The following is a 17,300-nucleotide window of genomic DNA, read 5'->3' as shown; positions in this document are numbered from 1 at the left end:
TTCGTCCCGGTTCATCACTGGTGTCTGACAGACACCAAAACGTCAGCAGGTGAGGATTTACTGGTTGTAAAAAAAGAAAACTCCAATATCCTATGTCATACCAACTTGATGAAATTATTTTCGGAATCAAGACTAACTGTAACCACGCACCTTGTACTGCATCTGTGGGGACTGCATCAGGTTTCTAACGGGGGACATGGGGCTGTCGAACAGCCTGGTAACCACAGGGCCAGGGGACATGGGCGTCGCCACTGAGCAATGTCTCCTGCTGGTGTTCGTCAGGCTGCCTTGACGGTCCGCACCGTTACTGACGCTGTCGGGCGACACCATGCCTGGTTCAGGGGGAAAGACAAGCTTGCGTTATGATTAAAATATTAGCATTTTACATCCATGCCTTGTTCAGAGGGAAAGAAGCTTGTGTTGTGAAAAATATTAGCGTTTACATCCATGCCTTGTTCAGAGGGAAAGACAAGTTTGTGTTATGAGCATTCTACAACGTACATCCATGCCTAAAGTAAAGTTGGTCTATCAACCTTGCCACCTTTAGCTTTCATGCAAATCAAGATGACATCGAAACATTCTAGATGGCCCTTGGCTTGGAATAAAATTCATTTGGACATGCATTGCAAGATGTTCTGAATCTGATGAGTGACAACCTGCATCATAGGCTGCATTTGCATACTACCATATACCATAAGATAGTACACCAGTGTTCTCGCCAGGCCTTTTCAGATCCTGATCTGGGCCCCAGGAGTCTATGCTGTGTTTCAATCAGCATGGGGGTGTTTCTTTCTGGGGAGAACCATGTGACCCTTCATAAATCTTATAAAAAGCTCATATTTGGCTTTAGAACGAGGCTGTGACACCGGACTCCCTACGTATACTCTGGCCACGTCTTTGGCACTCCGCGCATGACTTGCCTCATGTAAAGTTGGCCTTCTTTACCTTACCCCTATGCTGTGAAAAAATTCTGGTGAGAACACTGTACACCATCATATAGGGGATAACATTCACGCATGAACCACGTTTTGAATGTTCAAAGAAAACCGTTCACCACTAAGCATGCTGAAATGAACTACAGGCAAGCCTGTAACATCATACTATGGCATCTACCCGCTGGAACCAAAATGTACCTGGACTATCAGCATCGCTGCCAATAATCTCTTCAGACAATGTAGAAACCCCTAAAAAATATCAAAACGTCTATCATGATGCATCAGTACATTTACTATTGAAACTTTGAACAGGCACAGATTTTACGCGATCATATATACTGGAAGGTAATGTGACAGCTAGACTTTTAAAGTTTAGTGACAATTTCTCTCATTAGAAAGATGAAAAACTTATTTTGCACCTTGACCTTGAGGCTTTCGATTCAGCCAAGTCAGCCTTTACGTGGGTCCTTCCTGCACTTGTTTGTGACATAAACTGAGTATAAAACATTGAACTGAACACTCAGACTCCTTAATATGTCTTCCTGAATGTTGTTGCTAACACTGAGTTCACCAGATACTAGATTTTCACATTTCAGAGTATGAAATCAACAGAACAAAAATGTGACTGAAAACCTACTTTGGGTTTTCAAGATGTCGGCAAAGTCCGGCCGTGGGCCCTTCCTGTCGTCATTACTGATGTTGAACTCCAGTATGTCCTTGATGGTGACCTCCCAGTCTTTTCCCATCCTCCCGTCCATCTTGGACATGAACTGATGTCTAGCATCGCTCATGAAGGCGGTGTAGAGGAGTAGTGTGGCTGCCTGGTGAAGGTGCAAGAAATAGAATCATTACACACGAGGGATGTTGACTCAGGACCTGAAGGTTCTGGGTTTGTTTGAATCCCTAGCAGGCGCCAATGTTGCGCCCTTGGGAAAGGCACTTCATTTATTTATTTCCTCACTCGACTCAGGTCAAAATGAGAACAAAGCTTCGGTTAGGGATGTCCTCTCGGGTGGGACGTAAAGCCCAGTGTTTGACTCTGAGGAGAGCCACACTTATCGGAAAGAGGGGTCCATTCTGGTCTGAGTGGATCAAACCAGTCAGTCTAATCTTATGCAGCTTGTACATAATGTACAAAGCTGGCGTGTTAGGTCGAAAAGTGGTTTATCGGTTATGCAGAACACACAAACATGTGATATTTGTATAAGACACAGAACATTGCAATTTTGCCTGATGTACATACTGCATTGTAAGTATCAATGCAAGAGTACTAGTATAAAAAAGGCACAAAACACCTAATACTTGGAACTCTTAGATCTAAAACGAAGCACAACTACACAAATGACACTGTTGTTAAGTACCTTGGCAATCTCATCCTCATTTGCATGTTTGATGCTCTCCCATTTCACATAGGAGTTGTTGCCCAGAGAGGTCACATGAAAGCCTGGCAAGATGTGGGAAACACAGTTTTAGCTTTCCTGTGGAAACTCTGGCATTCATTGCATGATTTCATATATATTTTACGGTTTTATTATTTTTTCAATAAGTTGCAAATGGACAACAAAGTTCTATACAACCAAGCTTTTTTTTCTCACCTAAGCCAATGTTTCAGAAGCATTACCTAAGCCAGTGTTTCAGTGACAAATAGTGAAATTTCAGCTTGGTTGTATAGAAAGAACTTATCAAGTGACTTACAAACGAAATTGATGAAACCATTCACAGAAATAGCAAATGTTAGGAACTGCATGATGATACCATAATTCCTTATTAAAGAGATTTGATTTAAACCAGACATTATAATGGGACTTGAAATGGTCAAAGACAAGTTCCTACCTTCGAGGAAACTCTTCACTACCTCAACTCTGCCAACCGCATCGTCTGCATCACACTCTACCTTAGGGTCGCTGAAACATGCCATACCGTAAGAACATTCAATACCATAAGGCCTTACTCTCATAGTGGGAACGCTGACTTGCTCCAATGACCACAATAACCCTGCCCTGCCCCCTCTATTAGTATAAGCCCATTCGCAGTTCCGACTACGCATGTGCAGTGTCAAAGGTAAAGGCCCCTGAGACATAAACAAAATCCGTCCTGGTGTTGTTATGCAAATCTAGACAATGTGGAGACGAGAACTGTTTACAACTTACAAGCCAGGGGCCTTCACCTTTGACACTGCACATGCGTAATCGGAACTGGGAATGGGCTTGTAACAATTAACATTCGGTCCTTATGTCCTGCATTATGTCAGGAATCAAATATTTCTCACAAGCAGTGTAACAGGGTGGAATGCCTACTAGTATTCAAACCCATTGTCTTGCAGTGTTACTAGGATTGTGTGACTGGGAGTCACTCTTGGCTATATATTTTAGCTGTACATTTAAAAAAATGCCTTCTTTCTCTATTCATAGTACTAACTAGAGTAAAACTATTCTGCTGGAAAGATATATAAAAGGAGCAGCTTGAATAGAATGAATACCATTTATTTTAGATTGTATTAAGTAAAGGGCTGGAATTCTAAAGTCTCCAAGCCTTTCTTCACAAGACCATAATGTTGCGTCAGAATAGGAAAAGGTATCGTACAATAAAGTAAATTGTACATTATATACAAGTTGAAGAAGTGCATATGGTTGATATAAACTTACATGAGCTTCACGATCCTGACGAGAATATTTCCGTCACGCAGCTCTTTCAGGGACTCCACTGTCCCGACCCCAAGTAGGTTCACCTATGGGGAAACATTAGAAATCAAACAAGTCCATTAGAATATTTTAGATATTGTAGGTGGAGGAAGGAACATTTTTGTCCGAATCGTGAAGCTGATGTAACTTGTAAGTTTACATGAGCTGAACAATCTGGACCATTTCAACAGTCCCAACCCGAGCAGATTCAACTGCGAAGGAAAGGAAAGTTAGAAAACAAATCCATTAAAATATTCTACATTCTACACGTTGATGATTACTGAGTTGGTGTGTTACGCCTAATGGCGGTTATGATGGCTATATAGATCAGGGGTGCCAAAGAATACATACGAATTTTACGGAATACATACGAATTTTACGGAACACATACGATCCATTACTAGAAACATACGATCCGTACGGAATACATACGATCCGCTACGCAGAAACATACGATCCGTACGGAATACATACGATCCATTACGCGGAATACATACGATCCGTACTAATTTGGAGAAATGTCCTGATCACGTGACATCGGCGGCAAATTCAATATGGCGGACTCGGGATAACCAGTTCTTCGTACGATATCTTGGCTTATAAGAGCTTAATAATGGCGTATCCCATCCGGATAAACTCTAAAAATCTCAAGCTGCACTAAATTAAGACTGATGTAGGCTTAGACCAACTAGGAGGACCAGACAAAGCTAGATTCGGTGCTAGCGCGAAGGCCAGCAAATTAGTACGGATCGTATGTATTCCGCGTAATGGATCGTATGTATTCCGTACGGATCGTATGTTTCTGCGTAATGGATCGTATGTATTCCGTACGGATCGTATGTTTCTAGTAATGGATCGTATGTATTCCGTAAATTTCGTATGTATTCCGTAAAATTCGTATGTATTCTTTGGCACCCCTGTAGATACAGATTGTAGATGAGAGCTCAAAATCCGCCTGAGGAAGTTAGGATGACAGCCAGACTTTGCAGACATCTTAAAAGTCCAAAGATGGGAAAATCTACTTTTGCACTTCTAGGATGTCAGTAAACTCCAGGTGTGGGCAATGGAGAAAATGTAGAAAGATGACAAAAGTTCTGACAGCTTGCAAATTATAGTGCAGCAACAACTTGAACAAGAAAACAATGTTTCCAAACGTGTGAAAATAATAATCACACCCAACAAGAGGCTACCGTTGCCCATCCCATACTGGCAAAAAATGCCTCGGGGCTGTGCTGCTTTGTAAAACTACTAAAAGGGGGAAATGATTCACCCTCTAGTCTCTAACGCAACTGTGTGGGTTGGCGACATACAGGAAACCGGACAAAATAGAAAGCCTGACAAAAACGCCTAAAAACACGTGAAAAAACAGCCGGGCCCAGAATTTCCTCTGCTTGGAGAGGTTGGGAAATTTTATGTTTGCGGGGACTTACGTGGTAGGGAGTGGCGTGTTCACAGTGGTTTAAATTTGTTTATGAAACTGGCATACAGTATTTTGCCGTAAAGAAATGAAATGTTTGTGGTTAAGGGTCTACAGTGGAAAGGGCTTGCAAAATACAAAACGCCAGCACGTGCAACATGAGTGAAGACAAGATGGCAGTCAAATTATCTTCAGCAAGTTGAACTACAGCCTCAAAAGAACGGACAATGCGCCCCGTTTTGAAACGAGTTTCTACCTCTAAAATTCGTCACAATTCCTTTCCTCACTTCTCTACAGGTAAGAGACTACGTTAGTCTGAAGAAATGTCAGTTAGTAGTAATTTTCTCTCTCAAAACAGGTCAGCGAGCTGTGACAGGTCGCATCATGTCGGTCGGCAAACAGAAAATAATTTTCCACGAACAACGACAAATGTACATGTCACAAACAAAACAAAACAGGACTTACCCAGCCCAAGAGGGCGTTCAATTTCCCTCTGTTGAACGGCATGGTTTGGATGTCACATATGTTATCTATATTCCTACTTTAACTTCTCAGAAATAAAGAAAAACTGCAAAGAAAACACAACTACTCTGCCGTTCGTCCTCAGTCAAACTCCGACTAGACAAGCAAAGTTTAAATATGGCGGTGTCGGTTAAACCACGTGATCAAACAAAATTGGAAGAGTCTATCTTTACTACGAGGGGGTGACTTTACCAGAATGAAAAAAAAACAACCATTACAGCATGCACTCTCTGCTACTTCAATCGACGTAGACCTTACCTCTACTTGTAAATATATCATTGATGAATTCATCATGTTTAGCCATACCTAATATGGCTCAACATATTGTTTTTATGTTTAGCCATACCTAGTATGGCTCAACATATTGTTTTTGTTCATTATGTTTAGCCATACCTAGTATGGCTCAACATATTGTTTTTGTTCACGTTCTTCTTCTTCTTCTTCTCCTGCCAAATCTTCAAATGGATTCAACTCCGCCATTTTTTAATCAACCGACCTGAAATTTGGCATGGAGGTAAAGAAGGCAAATACCCTCAGGTGATTTTAAAATTGCTTTGAAACAGGCCTTAAAATCATTTTTATGGAGGTTTTTTGGGGCATTTTTAGGCAATTTCTATATTTTTGGCTCCTGTGCCCTGGTATTACAAGCAAGTGACCTGAAATTCGGTACAAGGGTGCCTTGAACATGTCCCTACAGGACTTCAATCACATTTCTGGTTTACATTACTTCAAAATGCTTCGTTTTGGGGACTTTTGGACCCATTTTCAGACCAAAAACGGGTCAAAAGTGGTATCCCCGTTCCATGTTCTATTTGCTTCTGGCCAAGGAATCCATGTTCTATCTAAAGTTCCGGGCGTTCCATTTGCTGCTGGCCAAAGAACATGTGTTCTTTTCAGGTTACCTGAGGTCATGTTGCGGGTACACATGCAAGCCTTTGCAGTAAGAAGCTCTTGGCGTCTCGCAGAACTTGTAGAGAGAATTTTTTTGCACGGGTGATTTTGGAACAGTCAATTTATGCATCGGGAGGGAGATTGGCAAAGTATGATGCTCTCGCAAATGTTGCCTTCCTACATGCAGTTAATATTTCGATTTGCCCAGGGGTTATTTTGGGACAGCCCACTTCTTGCATGGGGAGGAGTATGGCTAAACATGCTGTATTTGCTCAGGGGCAAATGACGGCCTTTCTAGTGTTCTTCTTCTTCTTCTTCTTCTCCTGCCAAATCTTCAAATGGATTCAACTCCGCCATTTTTTAATCAACCGACCTGAAATTTGGCATGGAGGTAAAGAAAGCAAATACCCTCAGGTGATTTTAAAATTGCTTTGAAACAGCCCTTAAAATCATTTTTATGGAGGTTTTTTGGGGCATTTTTAGACAATTTCTATATTTTGGGCTCCTGTGGCCTGGTTTTACATGCAAGTGACCTGAAAGTCGGTACAAGGGTGCCTTAAACATGTCCCTACAGGACTTCCAACACATTTCTGGTGTACATCACTTCAAAATGCTTCATTTTGGGGACTTTTGGACCCATTTCAGACCAAAAACAGGCCAAAAGTGGTATCCATGTTCCATGTTCTATTTGCTGCTGGCCAAGGAATCCATGTTCTATCTAAGGTTCCGCGCGTTCCATTTGCTACTGGCCAAAGAACGCGTGTTCTGTTTAGGTCACCTTAGGTCATATTGCAGGAACACACGCAAGCCTTTGCCAATGTTGCAGTAAGAAGCTCTTGGGGTCTCGCAGAACTTGTAGAGAGAATTTTTTTGCACGGGTGATTTTGGAACAGTCAATTTATGCATCAGGAGGGAGATTGGAGAAGTATGATGCTCTCGCAAATGTTGCCTTTCTACATGCAGTTAATATTTCGATTTGCCCAGGTGTTGTTTTGGGACAGCCCACTTCTTGCATGGGGAGGAGTATGGCTAAACATGCTGTATTTGCTCAGGGGCAAATGACGGCCTTTCTAGTTACTCAGGTTTCTTCTCCGCCTCCTCCTCCTGTCAAATCTTCAAATCGATTCATCTCTGTCATTTTTATATCAAATGACCTGAAATTTGATACAAAGGTAATGTAGGCAAAAATCAATGTGCGTTTTTTTCCTTTTTTTTGATATTGACCTTGAAAGTGATTTTATAGAGGTTTTTTATGACCAATGATGCATATCTTGGCCTCCTGCGCCCTGGTATTTCAACCGAATGACCTGCAATTTGCTGTATATGTGCCTTGAACAAATATTTAAAGGACTACATTCCCATTTTTGGCATACATTTCTTCAAAACGATTTATTTTGCGCTTTCTTGACAATATTTGCCACTTCTGTCACTTTCAATACTACATATGACCTAAAGGTCAGTGACCCCAAGTGCCTTGCACCTGGCCTTGCATGCCTGTGAGCCTTGCGACCACCTGATTGGTCAATAGACGAATTCGTACGGCACAAACTGATTTCGTCATATGGGGTACCCGGCAAGCATTTAAACAGTAACCGCCACGTCATTGCGCGATTTCGAAGGCGTTCGAACAACATTCCCCGTTCGAACGCCCTCGAAAGAGCGCGTTGACGTGGCGGTTACTGTTTAAATGCTTACCGGGTACCCCATATGACGCAATCAGTTTGTGCCGTACGAATTCGTCTATTGAGTTAATCTAATTATCTTGCATTTCTGGCGCAAGTGTGCTAGTAAACAAGCCAAATATGGTATGGGAATTCCTAGGACATGTCATTACATGTTGTTATGTTTATATTTTGTCACTATGACTACCTAGTAGGGCAACTTTTCTGTATTTATGTTACCCTCAGTTCGTTTGAGTTATTGTCATATATTCAAGTTTTGTTACGTCAAGTCGAATTGTTTAATGATAATATGCAGATAATGTTGATTATTTCAGTTTGACCTCTGGCCTCTCCCGATTATCTTTAGTTTTATTATACTTATTTTTGTTTACTTTGCTTTACTTACTTTATTTATTGTATAAGTTTTGTTTCTGTATGTGCTTTTAATGTTGGACTCCAGGAAGAATAGTGAAATGGAAAACACTAATGGAGATCCCAATAAAACAAAACAAAAAACAAAAAACATGGCTTTGTTCACTCTTTTTTTTAACAAAGATACACATCTCCAGTTCCTATAGATGTATTAAACCAAAATAATGTGACATTTGGCATGTGTCTGCCTTGGTCATGTACACAGGCTCTCATTCAAATGTTTGACATACAGTCTTTCAAAACGATTTTTGAAATAAACAATTTTTCCGTTTCGTTATTTTCAACCCCAAATGTATACTATTGAATCATGCATTCAAACATAGGGGTGTCACCTTTTTTTATTTCACCCATACTACCGCTGAAATATGTTGTTTTTGGTCATTTCCTTCTTCTCCTGTCAAATCTTTATATAACATTATATCATTATGTATACTATGAAAAACTTCATTCTTCCCTGGGGTTAATCTTTTTTAATTCAATGTTGAACTGGGTTGATTATGCGCAAGAGTGTAATTTTCAGCGGATATTTTTCGACTGGTCTAGTTTACATGGAGATGGCACGGAATATCCCATTCTTGCAAGAGGAGGATTCTTTAATTATTTATTTCAATTTTGAGTTGGAGTGATTATGAAAAAGTCCATTTGTTAGCAGAAGTGTACATGTATTTGTTTAAGTGGATATGGTTTTGGACTGGTCCATATTGTGCCGAGGTGCTACTGGAAGACGCCATCCCTGTATGGAGAGACAAATTGTTTTAAAACTCAATTTTGGACTGGGGTGATCCATTTCTTTAGATGAAATATTTCAGAATGGTCCATTGTTATTCTGGGACAGTCCATTTTTTGCATGGCGAGGAGTATGGCTAAGACATGCTGTATTTGCTCGCAAATGTTGCCTTTCTAGTTTTATATCTAACTTTATAGCCTAAGCATAGATAGATTATGATAAACTAGAAAGGCAACATTTGTAGAACGTTCCAAATATATCCACAATTACAAGAGGGCCTGCATGCCCTTTTTCGTAAGGCGTAATTCAGCCTTTTTCGTCTTCGTAATCCGTAGGCAGTCGCCCCAAATCAACGTAATTCGTAATCAGTACAATTAAGCCGTAACACGTAATTGGTCGCTTTCTTTCTACGTAAACCGTAACAGTTACCTTTATGCAACGTAAAGCGTAATCCATATACATTGCTAGTAAAGCGTAGGCTGATTTTAAAATGGTCCAATCCACAAGCGAGCCCCTCCCATTATTATGTCCGCGTGTCACTCCCATGTCAGAGGTGACTCACAATAAGCTCCAGAGCGACCAGACAGGTTCTGCTTCATTTCATGCAAGAGTAATACCGTGGCGGATCATGACATCGATAAGATATCTCTAACATTGTCGTCGATTTGTGCCTCACAGGTGGGAATACATTTACCGTACACATTCTAGATCTTTGATGAATGTTTTCATTGCGACAGAGAAATTTGTATATATATATATAAAAGAGCGTACGCCAGGTTACCATGTTGTCCTTGGTAGAGCTATGATAATGGTACAATGAGACCATACTTCCTTTAAATACGTTGGAGTGGAGTTGGGAGAACTTCAATGTATGTGATAGCATACAGGTCCCTTGTCACATTATTAATTTCTAAATACACGAACATAATTCCACCATCAAAGATCTTCATTCATAAGCAAGCTTTGGTGTTTATCGGGCTCAAATGTGGCCTCGCATGACACAATGGTGCCTCTTCATTATAAGTAAAAAAACCGGTTAGACGCCATTTCATCGATACAGATGTCATTGCCGCGGTGTGACCTCGCGCTATTCTAGACTCTGTCATTATCACTCATGCGTTTAATGCAAAGAACTATAAGATTGAGGTTCTTTTCAAGTCATCTCCAAGATGCTAAATATCACCAGCTTTGACGCAAGCTAAGAGTTCAGCCGCTAGGTGTGTTAGTTTTGACTCAGAATCTAGAGTAGGGCGTTAAGAGGCTGACTGAATTTAGCGTCATATGTAGCTCCGGAATTCAGCGTCGAGCGCCGAGACGCCCCCATGCAGGCCCCTCTCAGAGAGGTGTCCGCAAAAGAAGGGATTCAACATAACATCAATAGTTTTGACGCAGAACTAGATAGTTGAATCTTGTGTAAAGTCTTGAAGCCTGTTGGAAAGCCTCATGATTTAACGTAATTCGTAATCAGCTCTGAGCCTGAACATAACGTAATTCGTAATCGGCGGCGAAAATGTTGCGTGATTCGTAATCACTACTCCCCCATGCAGGCCCTCTTACAAGCGAGCACCTCCCCGTCACCATTCATTTTCCTAGATCCCCCCTATGTATACTGTCACAGTGGTATACTGTGAGTAGGATAAGCTCGCTCGATCAATCACGTACAGAGTGATCATTGGTTGAACTGTAGAAAGATTTTGTCAAGATAAAAATGCCTAAAGCCACGTGAGCTGTTTTCTGTGTGGCGCGAATTTACGCTGTCGGCTCCAAATGTCGACCATGTCTTGGACAGACATCAGCTTCAGGTAACCGTTACGCTCTTTTGTTAAGACACCATTTTTGAGTGACCTTTTTTTTCTTGCATGCCTTCATGGCGCCAGGAAAAGTCAAGTTTAGGTGTTACATGTACTACAAATACATCTACAAGTATAACCTAAAACTACATTTTATGATGGTCCGGGATCCCTTTATGATACATGTACTTATAGTATTTGTTTATCCAAAGCAAAAAATAACAACCAGTTGCACCATCGAAGTCACTGCGTAATAACGACCCAGTACAAATGCAGTATTGTTTACCAGCCGACTGTCTGTTAATTTTGCTGTTGCGTCAAAACGGCATCATTGCAAGTTTTTTTTAAATAATACTGTACAAACTACAATTCAGACATCTGTGTGGGTTTGCGCAAAGGCTCCTGGGAGTAGTTCTCCCGTTGCACTTGACCAATCAGTGGAATAATGAAGCAGGTGAAAGGGAAGTGACAAAAGCCGGAAGTAACTTAGCGCCCGAGTTGTGTAACAGATGCCTTACTTTTTGGCAGAATTTTAGATTCAACAACGCTTCTGACTCACCCGTTCCAGGTAAGATAAACAAGCTGCTATGAACTAGACCTTCTTGTAATTGTAGACCAGATTCCACAAACTGTAACTACATAGTTCAGCGCACTCTGCCATGACTGAGATATTTCTTGCGACATCGACCGATATATGTTCAAAATTGCACTTGTCCGAGTATGGAACGTATTGATACGAAGTAGTTAGGGCTAATAAAACGATATCGTGCATATTGTGGCAAAACATTGTAAAACATTCGACATGTGTTAGGGTACGAGGGGCGTTCAGGCCACATACAGAAAACAAGGTGCACAACTCAAATTTCAGGACATAGCTATGAAGTATGAAGCCTTCTATGAAATTCGATGTTCACCAAAACTCAAATAATTGTTATAGATAGATATTTATAGATTTGATTCCTCTACAGGAGACGCTCCTTTAACAATCAATTTTCGCAATAATTTTAGTAATAGTAGAAATTCATTACAGGCTTCATACTTCACAAATTTGAATCGAAATTAGAGTTGTGCCCCTTTTTCTGTTTAAGTCCGAGACAGTGAAATTGCCTCGTAAATTGATTGGAACTGATGAATTGTTAATATGCAAGATCCTGTTACTCGATGAACTATAGATGACTTCAAATATATATAGAGAGATATACTAGGATTCCCAGTTTACCTACTTCTTTTTGAACTAGAGTTCCACGAACTCATACCTTCGCCAAATGATCTTAACCTTTATGGCTGACGTATTTAGGAGTGTTTCTCATCAATCATAAATCATACCAGTTGATGGTCTTCAGCCAAATAACAGAAGTTGTCGAAAGTATGAGCTTATCAAAGAAGGTTTGCCACAAGTATAAGATTGCCATCATTTACCTGTATGTAATTATGTTAGTTTCTCATTAATTATGCACATTATGCCTCAAATTGCATATTTTTTATCTAATAACATTCCTCTCTTCCTCAGTTACGAATGTCACATATTTGAAAAGTCATATCATGGAACACAGCGGGCTTTTAGAATTGTCTCATTAGTTATGCAAATTAGAATCTGATTTGCATAATTATGTAAAATCATACAAAGCACCACGTAAGCTATCTACATACCAAAAATCAAGACCATCCATCAAGCCCATCTTGAGTTATAGCATTTTATCATTAATTATGCAAATGAGGTCTTCATTTGCATAGATGATATCCATTGATATTTCTCTCCTCCTCAGTTACATATGTCACATGTTTGAGAGTCCTATTATGGGCTTTGGCGGATGTATAAACTTTCCTCATTACTTATGCAAATTAGATACTGATTTGCATAATAAGTATCTAATCATGTACATAATCACTCAAGCTACTTACCAAAAATCATGACCATCCATCAGGCCCTTCTTGAGTTATTCCATTTCAAAGTCTGAAGCAAAACCTGCTCCTGCAGTTCCAATAGCCGCTAGGGGGCCCAAACCTAGACCACTTACATGTACTCTCTGTCCAAAGAGCTATCTTCCACTCAAAAATCAGGACCATAGCATGTCCAGAACACGAGAGATCAAAACAGGAAGTTCCACTGCAGTACCGTAACAAGCCGCTAGGGTACCCAAAATCTAATCATTTCCATGTCTCATCAAGACCTACCTACCTACCAAATATCAAGTCAATCCATCCAGGCCTTCTCGAGTTATGCTGTATACGTTACAAACACACGCACACACACACACAAACGCTACCCTCTGCATAACCTTCTCGGCGAAGGTAATTAGATGGATATGATTTCTTTCAGCATTATTATGCGGACTCTTAAGAAGTCGACTCTCGCCTTGTTTGTGGTTGCGACGGCAATGCTGGCTGTATTCGGACTGCTCCCAACGTTTGTGTGAGTACTGGATCATGATGTCTCCTGGCCTCCAACACCCCAAACATGGTAAATTGAAGGACAAAACCTTTCCCCGGCCTGCCTACTCTCTTCTAAGGAGGCCGGGCAAAAAAAAACGGTGCATATGATTAGCCTGGAGTCCAGCCTTGTTAGCTTTGGCCCGCTCCCAAGGTCCGCTAGCCGACATCGGGAGCGGGCCAAACCTAGCACGGCTGGAGTCCAGGCTAGCATATGATAAAGAATGTCACCATTTGCCCAAACTACCCCTGCTTGGAGAGTATCCCCGACCGTCTGACTCCCTTGGTCAGTCATCCATATCCTTATTCTGTTTATTCAGTCCCCACGGAGTCTGAAGTTGACCTTAACCGGGTCATGATAAATCAACGGTACTGGGGAAAAGGGCACGACAATTCTAACTAAGATAGAAGTTTGTTGATAAATCATCACATAGCCTCATTACTAGTATATAGATAGTGCCTTCATGTAGTTTGAAATGGAGCATTGTACAGCCTAGAAGTTAATCATTGTATAGCATACGCACCTACCTGTAGCTTTCAGTAGTTTGATATAAGTAGCCAATAGTATCTTATTTTTGCCTTACATTGTACCTGTTACAATCGTTGTGCAATAAACTTTGACTCGACTTGACTTGACTTTGTCATAATCAGGGCATGTGTATTGTGTGTTTGTGTATGTAATGCCTGGATGTGGTTGTGTATATATGTATGTATGTATGTATGTGCGTGTGTGTATGTAACGTTATATGTTTATGTTCATCGGTGTGCATGTGTGTGTGAGAGATTTTCCTTGTTGTTTCTTAACAACAGCCAACTCTTTTCTCACCCCTACACACTTCGTTTCACGTTTTAGATCGAAAATGTCAGAAAACGCTGTGGAAGGACCGTCTCATCTCTACGTCCATGTCCCCATCAACGCAACCACAACTCCAAAACAACGGCAAAGCTGGACGAAATACCTCATGATCAGGTTAGGCCATCGGCAATAAGCCCAATCGTAGATTCGAGTACGCATGTGCAGTGTCAAAGGTGAAGTTTGGTTTATTGCACAATTCTTATGATGGTTGTTTGTAATTGGGAACTGTTGTGTTTTATTGTCATTGGTGTCACGAGCCACCTTTGTGGCCACTTTATTTTGTGCGTTTGCGGAAAAAGCTTATTTTGTTTTGTCTGAAGGCTAACCATCGGGTCAAGGCAAATGAATAATTAACATGTTGGACTGACTGATTAGAATTTGATCTCCCCTGTCCTTCAGAAACGCCTTGGAGGGTTTTTTCAACCCCAGAGTTCGAATCGTCAGGGCGACCACACCCGCGGAAAGTTTAGAACGTTGTCGTAAAGACGCGGGCAAGGGGAAGGAATGTCCTGCGATCACTCCAATACGTCACTACAGCACATGCGCACTGGTAGGAAACAGCGGCATCCTCCTGAATAGCAGCTGTGGTGAAAAGATCGACTCAAACGACTTCGTTATCAGGTACAAACTTTGGATTGTGTAGGTGTGAGTTAAGTGCTGCTTAGGCCTAGGAAAAATGTTGTGTTTCCAGTTACCCGACCGACCGACCCTAGCAAAATTTGTTGACAGAAAATGTTCGATCTGATATCTGACTGATGAACAAAAAAAACAAAAAGAATTCCAACTAGTCTTGGAATTCTTCATTTCACACTTATCTAATACAACAAGATGTTGAAAATGCCCGTGTCCTGGCTGATACTCCTGGTGTATTTATTTTTTACTTTTTTTTTGTTGGATCACTACGGCCGAAATGTAAAAGAACAAATCCTTACCTACCGACCAAACTCCATATCATGTTTTTACACTCGCTCCAATCAGATGTTTTTCAAATGTGTATCATTGATGTATTTATAGATTCAACCTGGGACCCCTCCAGGACTACTCGAAGGATGTTGGGCGTAACGTTAACATGACCGTCATTAACAATCTGCTCCTGGGGAAACTGTTTCCGATGTTGAGAGAAAATAAATCCTCAGAAATTGTGAATCTGCTCCGGCCGTTCAACAACTCGATCCTGCTGCGCGCCAAAGTAAGTCTCTTCTTTCTTCCAGCCACCCGATGATCGGTTTTTATCTGATGAGAATGCTAGTATCTGCCACCAAAAATCAAAACCATAGCACGTCCAGGTCAAAAAATACAAAAATGGAATTTCTACTGTAGTACAAAGGTCACATACCAGGGGGCCTAAAATCGACCTTGACTCTCCTCCTCTCAACACCTACCCACATACCAAATATCGTAATCCATCCGGAGGTTCTTGGGTTATTCTGACTACAAAAATCCAGAAACACAGAGAGACACACGCAGACAGGCCAATCTATCCCCATTTTCATGGAGATAACAAATGATGACATTACAACTTTAGGTATAACTAGAATGTTAACATTTCATGACACAACATTTCAAAACATGTTTGTTTTACAGGGTTTGTACAGTACCAAGTTCCTGGCCGAATGTAAATCCATGGAAAACATCACGAGAGGGAGGGGCTTGAACTTGACCATCGCTCTGTCAAACTTTAATAGAACCGGCACCGACAAAAGGTCAGCTAGACATTTGTTGGAAAGTTATTTTCTAAATTGAACTGAGGTGTTATTAAGTTCCCGTGTCCAAACTGTTGGGTCATTCTCTTCGAAGGTCATACTCAAAGTTCCGACAGAGTAAGTTGCAGCTTCCTTTTGTGTGGTAGAACGTTTTAACTCTATTCAAGTTACTTGCCAACCCAGCAGGATGCAGTCCTTGAGAAGCCAGTGGTCACTATATACTACCAACACTTACGCATTTGTTCCACCCCCAGGTTGTGGGCAGGTCTCGGCGGGAAACTCAAGTCCGTTCCGACCACCGGTCTGTTTCTACTGGGGGAGGCCATAACGTTCTGTGATCACGTGACAATGTTCGGGTTCTATCCGTTCGACCACGACCGTCAGAAACACCCGATTCCCTACCACTATTGGAGAGACTATATAGCATTCCCCTCCGAGTCTAAGACCCCTCACCGATTCGTGCTTGAGTACAAGTTACTTACAGCTTTAAACAATACCGGAATCATAGATTACATGAAGGACTGCAAAGTTTAAGAGATCAAGGAGATTATCAACCTTCTAGCCTCTACCAGGGTCCACAGGTCACTGGAAAAATCGTAGAGATGGGCCAAATAGACGGATAACATGCCAGAGAAGTTAGTCCGCTATAGAAGTTACAGTTTGCGACCTCTAGATGGATGGCATACTGGACCCTTTCTCCGTAGCCAACACCCTTAGCATACTATTAATCTATTTGGCCAATTTCTACTGTTTTTCGAGCCATCCGTGGGGCCTGATCACTAGAGGCTATCAACCTCATTGAAGGGACCAAATGAACAAATGAGAATGAACAAGACCTCATCTTCTCAGAAAAGACTGAGGTAAAATAAAATAAAAAGATAAGCTACAACTTCAGGTGCTTGATATGATTCTTAATGGACCTTTTTTTATTTCCTGTGTAGAATTTAAACAAACTGCACTACTCAATTCTTTTATCCAATATATTAACATTCTCCACAGTAATCATGGAATGATAGACCTCTTCCTAATCAACTTGAATAGTGCTTAATTGACATATGAAATAACAGATGTAAAGATGTGTGATCGTAAATAAAGAAGCATAGAAGAGATGGCAGATATCAAACTTTGCAAGGGAAGCGGTAAAACATACATCTTCAAGAGCTGGCCTAGAATCAATGGATGTATACTATCATTCTAACATGCAAACTGTTAAGACTACAATGACACTTGAGTCATCACAAGCAAGTGACCCTCT

General features: G+C 41.0%; 2 protein-coding genes across 11 annotated transcripts in view; one reads left to right on the top strand and one right to left on the bottom strand.

Annotated features, from left to right (window-relative positions):
* Nucleotides 1-5,672, bottom strand: part of LOC136436332 (nuclear mitotic apparatus protein 1-like) — a 63,406-nt gene extending 57,734 nt beyond the window's left edge. For 5 of the 9 annotated variants that reach the window (XM_066430212.1, XM_066430209.1, XM_066430214.1 and 2 more), the window contains exons 1-7: nt 5,499-5,670; nt 3,581-3,663; nt 2,769-2,839; nt 2,297-2,379; nt 1,573-1,756; nt 1,134-1,184; nt 151-332 (exon numbers count right to left, since the gene is read on the bottom strand). In XM_066430212.1, coding sequence (XP_066286309.1) covers nt 151-332; nt 1,134-1,184; nt 1,573-1,756; nt 2,297-2,379; nt 2,769-2,839; nt 3,581-3,663; nt 5,499-5,540 — 696 coding nt within the window. In that variant the 5' untranslated portion in view covers nt 5,541-5,670. Of the gene's footprint in view, nt 1-150; nt 333-1,133; nt 1,185-1,572; nt 1,757-2,296; nt 2,380-2,768; nt 2,840-3,580; nt 3,664-5,498 lie in introns of all 9 variants that reach the window. The other 4 variants (XM_066430213.1, XM_066430211.1, XM_066430216.1 and 1 more) reach the window with 3 other exon arrangements.
* A 4,116-nt stretch (nt 5,673-9,788) lies between these two features.
* On the top strand, nt 9,789-17,154 carry LOC136436330 (alpha-2,8-sialyltransferase 8B-like). Of its 2 annotated transcripts, none has more exons than XM_066430204.1 (7): nt 9,789-9,944; nt 13,377-13,469; nt 14,340-14,456; nt 14,742-14,963; nt 15,357-15,531; nt 15,927-16,045; nt 16,300-17,154. In XM_066430204.1, exons 2-7 carry the CDS (start codon nt 13,384-13,386, stop codon nt 16,577-16,579), a joined length of 999 nt encoding a protein of 332 aa, XP_066286301.1. In that variant the 5' UTR covers nt 9,789-9,944; nt 13,377-13,383; the 3' UTR covers nt 16,580-17,154. The 2 variants fall into 2 exon arrangements, with proteins under 2 accessions (XP_066286301.1, XP_066286302.1); XM_066430205.1 differs by lacking the exon at nt 9,789-9,944 and adding an exon at nt 11,422-11,624.
* The last annotated feature ends 146 nt before the right edge of the window (nt 17,155-17,300 follow it).

The sequence above is a fragment of the Branchiostoma lanceolatum genome, chromosome 6 (genome assembly GCF_035083965.1).
Source record: "Branchiostoma lanceolatum isolate klBraLanc5 chromosome 6, klBraLanc5.hap2, whole genome shotgun sequence".
In the NCBI taxonomy this organism is placed as follows: Eukaryota; Metazoa; Chordata; class Leptocardii; order Amphioxiformes; family Branchiostomatidae; genus Branchiostoma; species Branchiostoma lanceolatum.
The sequence above is the reverse complement of the archived record's forward strand: the minus strand, read 5'-3'. Positions and strand labels throughout refer to the sequence as shown.

Excerpts from the sequence above, each read along its gene's own strand:
- LOC136436330 (XM_066430204.1), top strand. The coding sequence starts at position 13,384 with ATGCGGACTCTTAAGAAGTCGACTCTCGCCTTGTTTGTGGTTGCGACG. Across the intron at positions 15,532-15,926 it reads CGATCCTGCTGCGCGCCAAA|GGTTTGTACAGTACCAAGTT; the intron begins GTAAGTCTCTTC and ends TTTGTTTTACAG. Across the intron at positions 16,046-16,299 it reads AGAACCGGCACCGACAAAAG|GTTGTGGGCAGGTCTCGGCG; the intron begins GTCAGCTAGACA and ends TTCCACCCCCAG.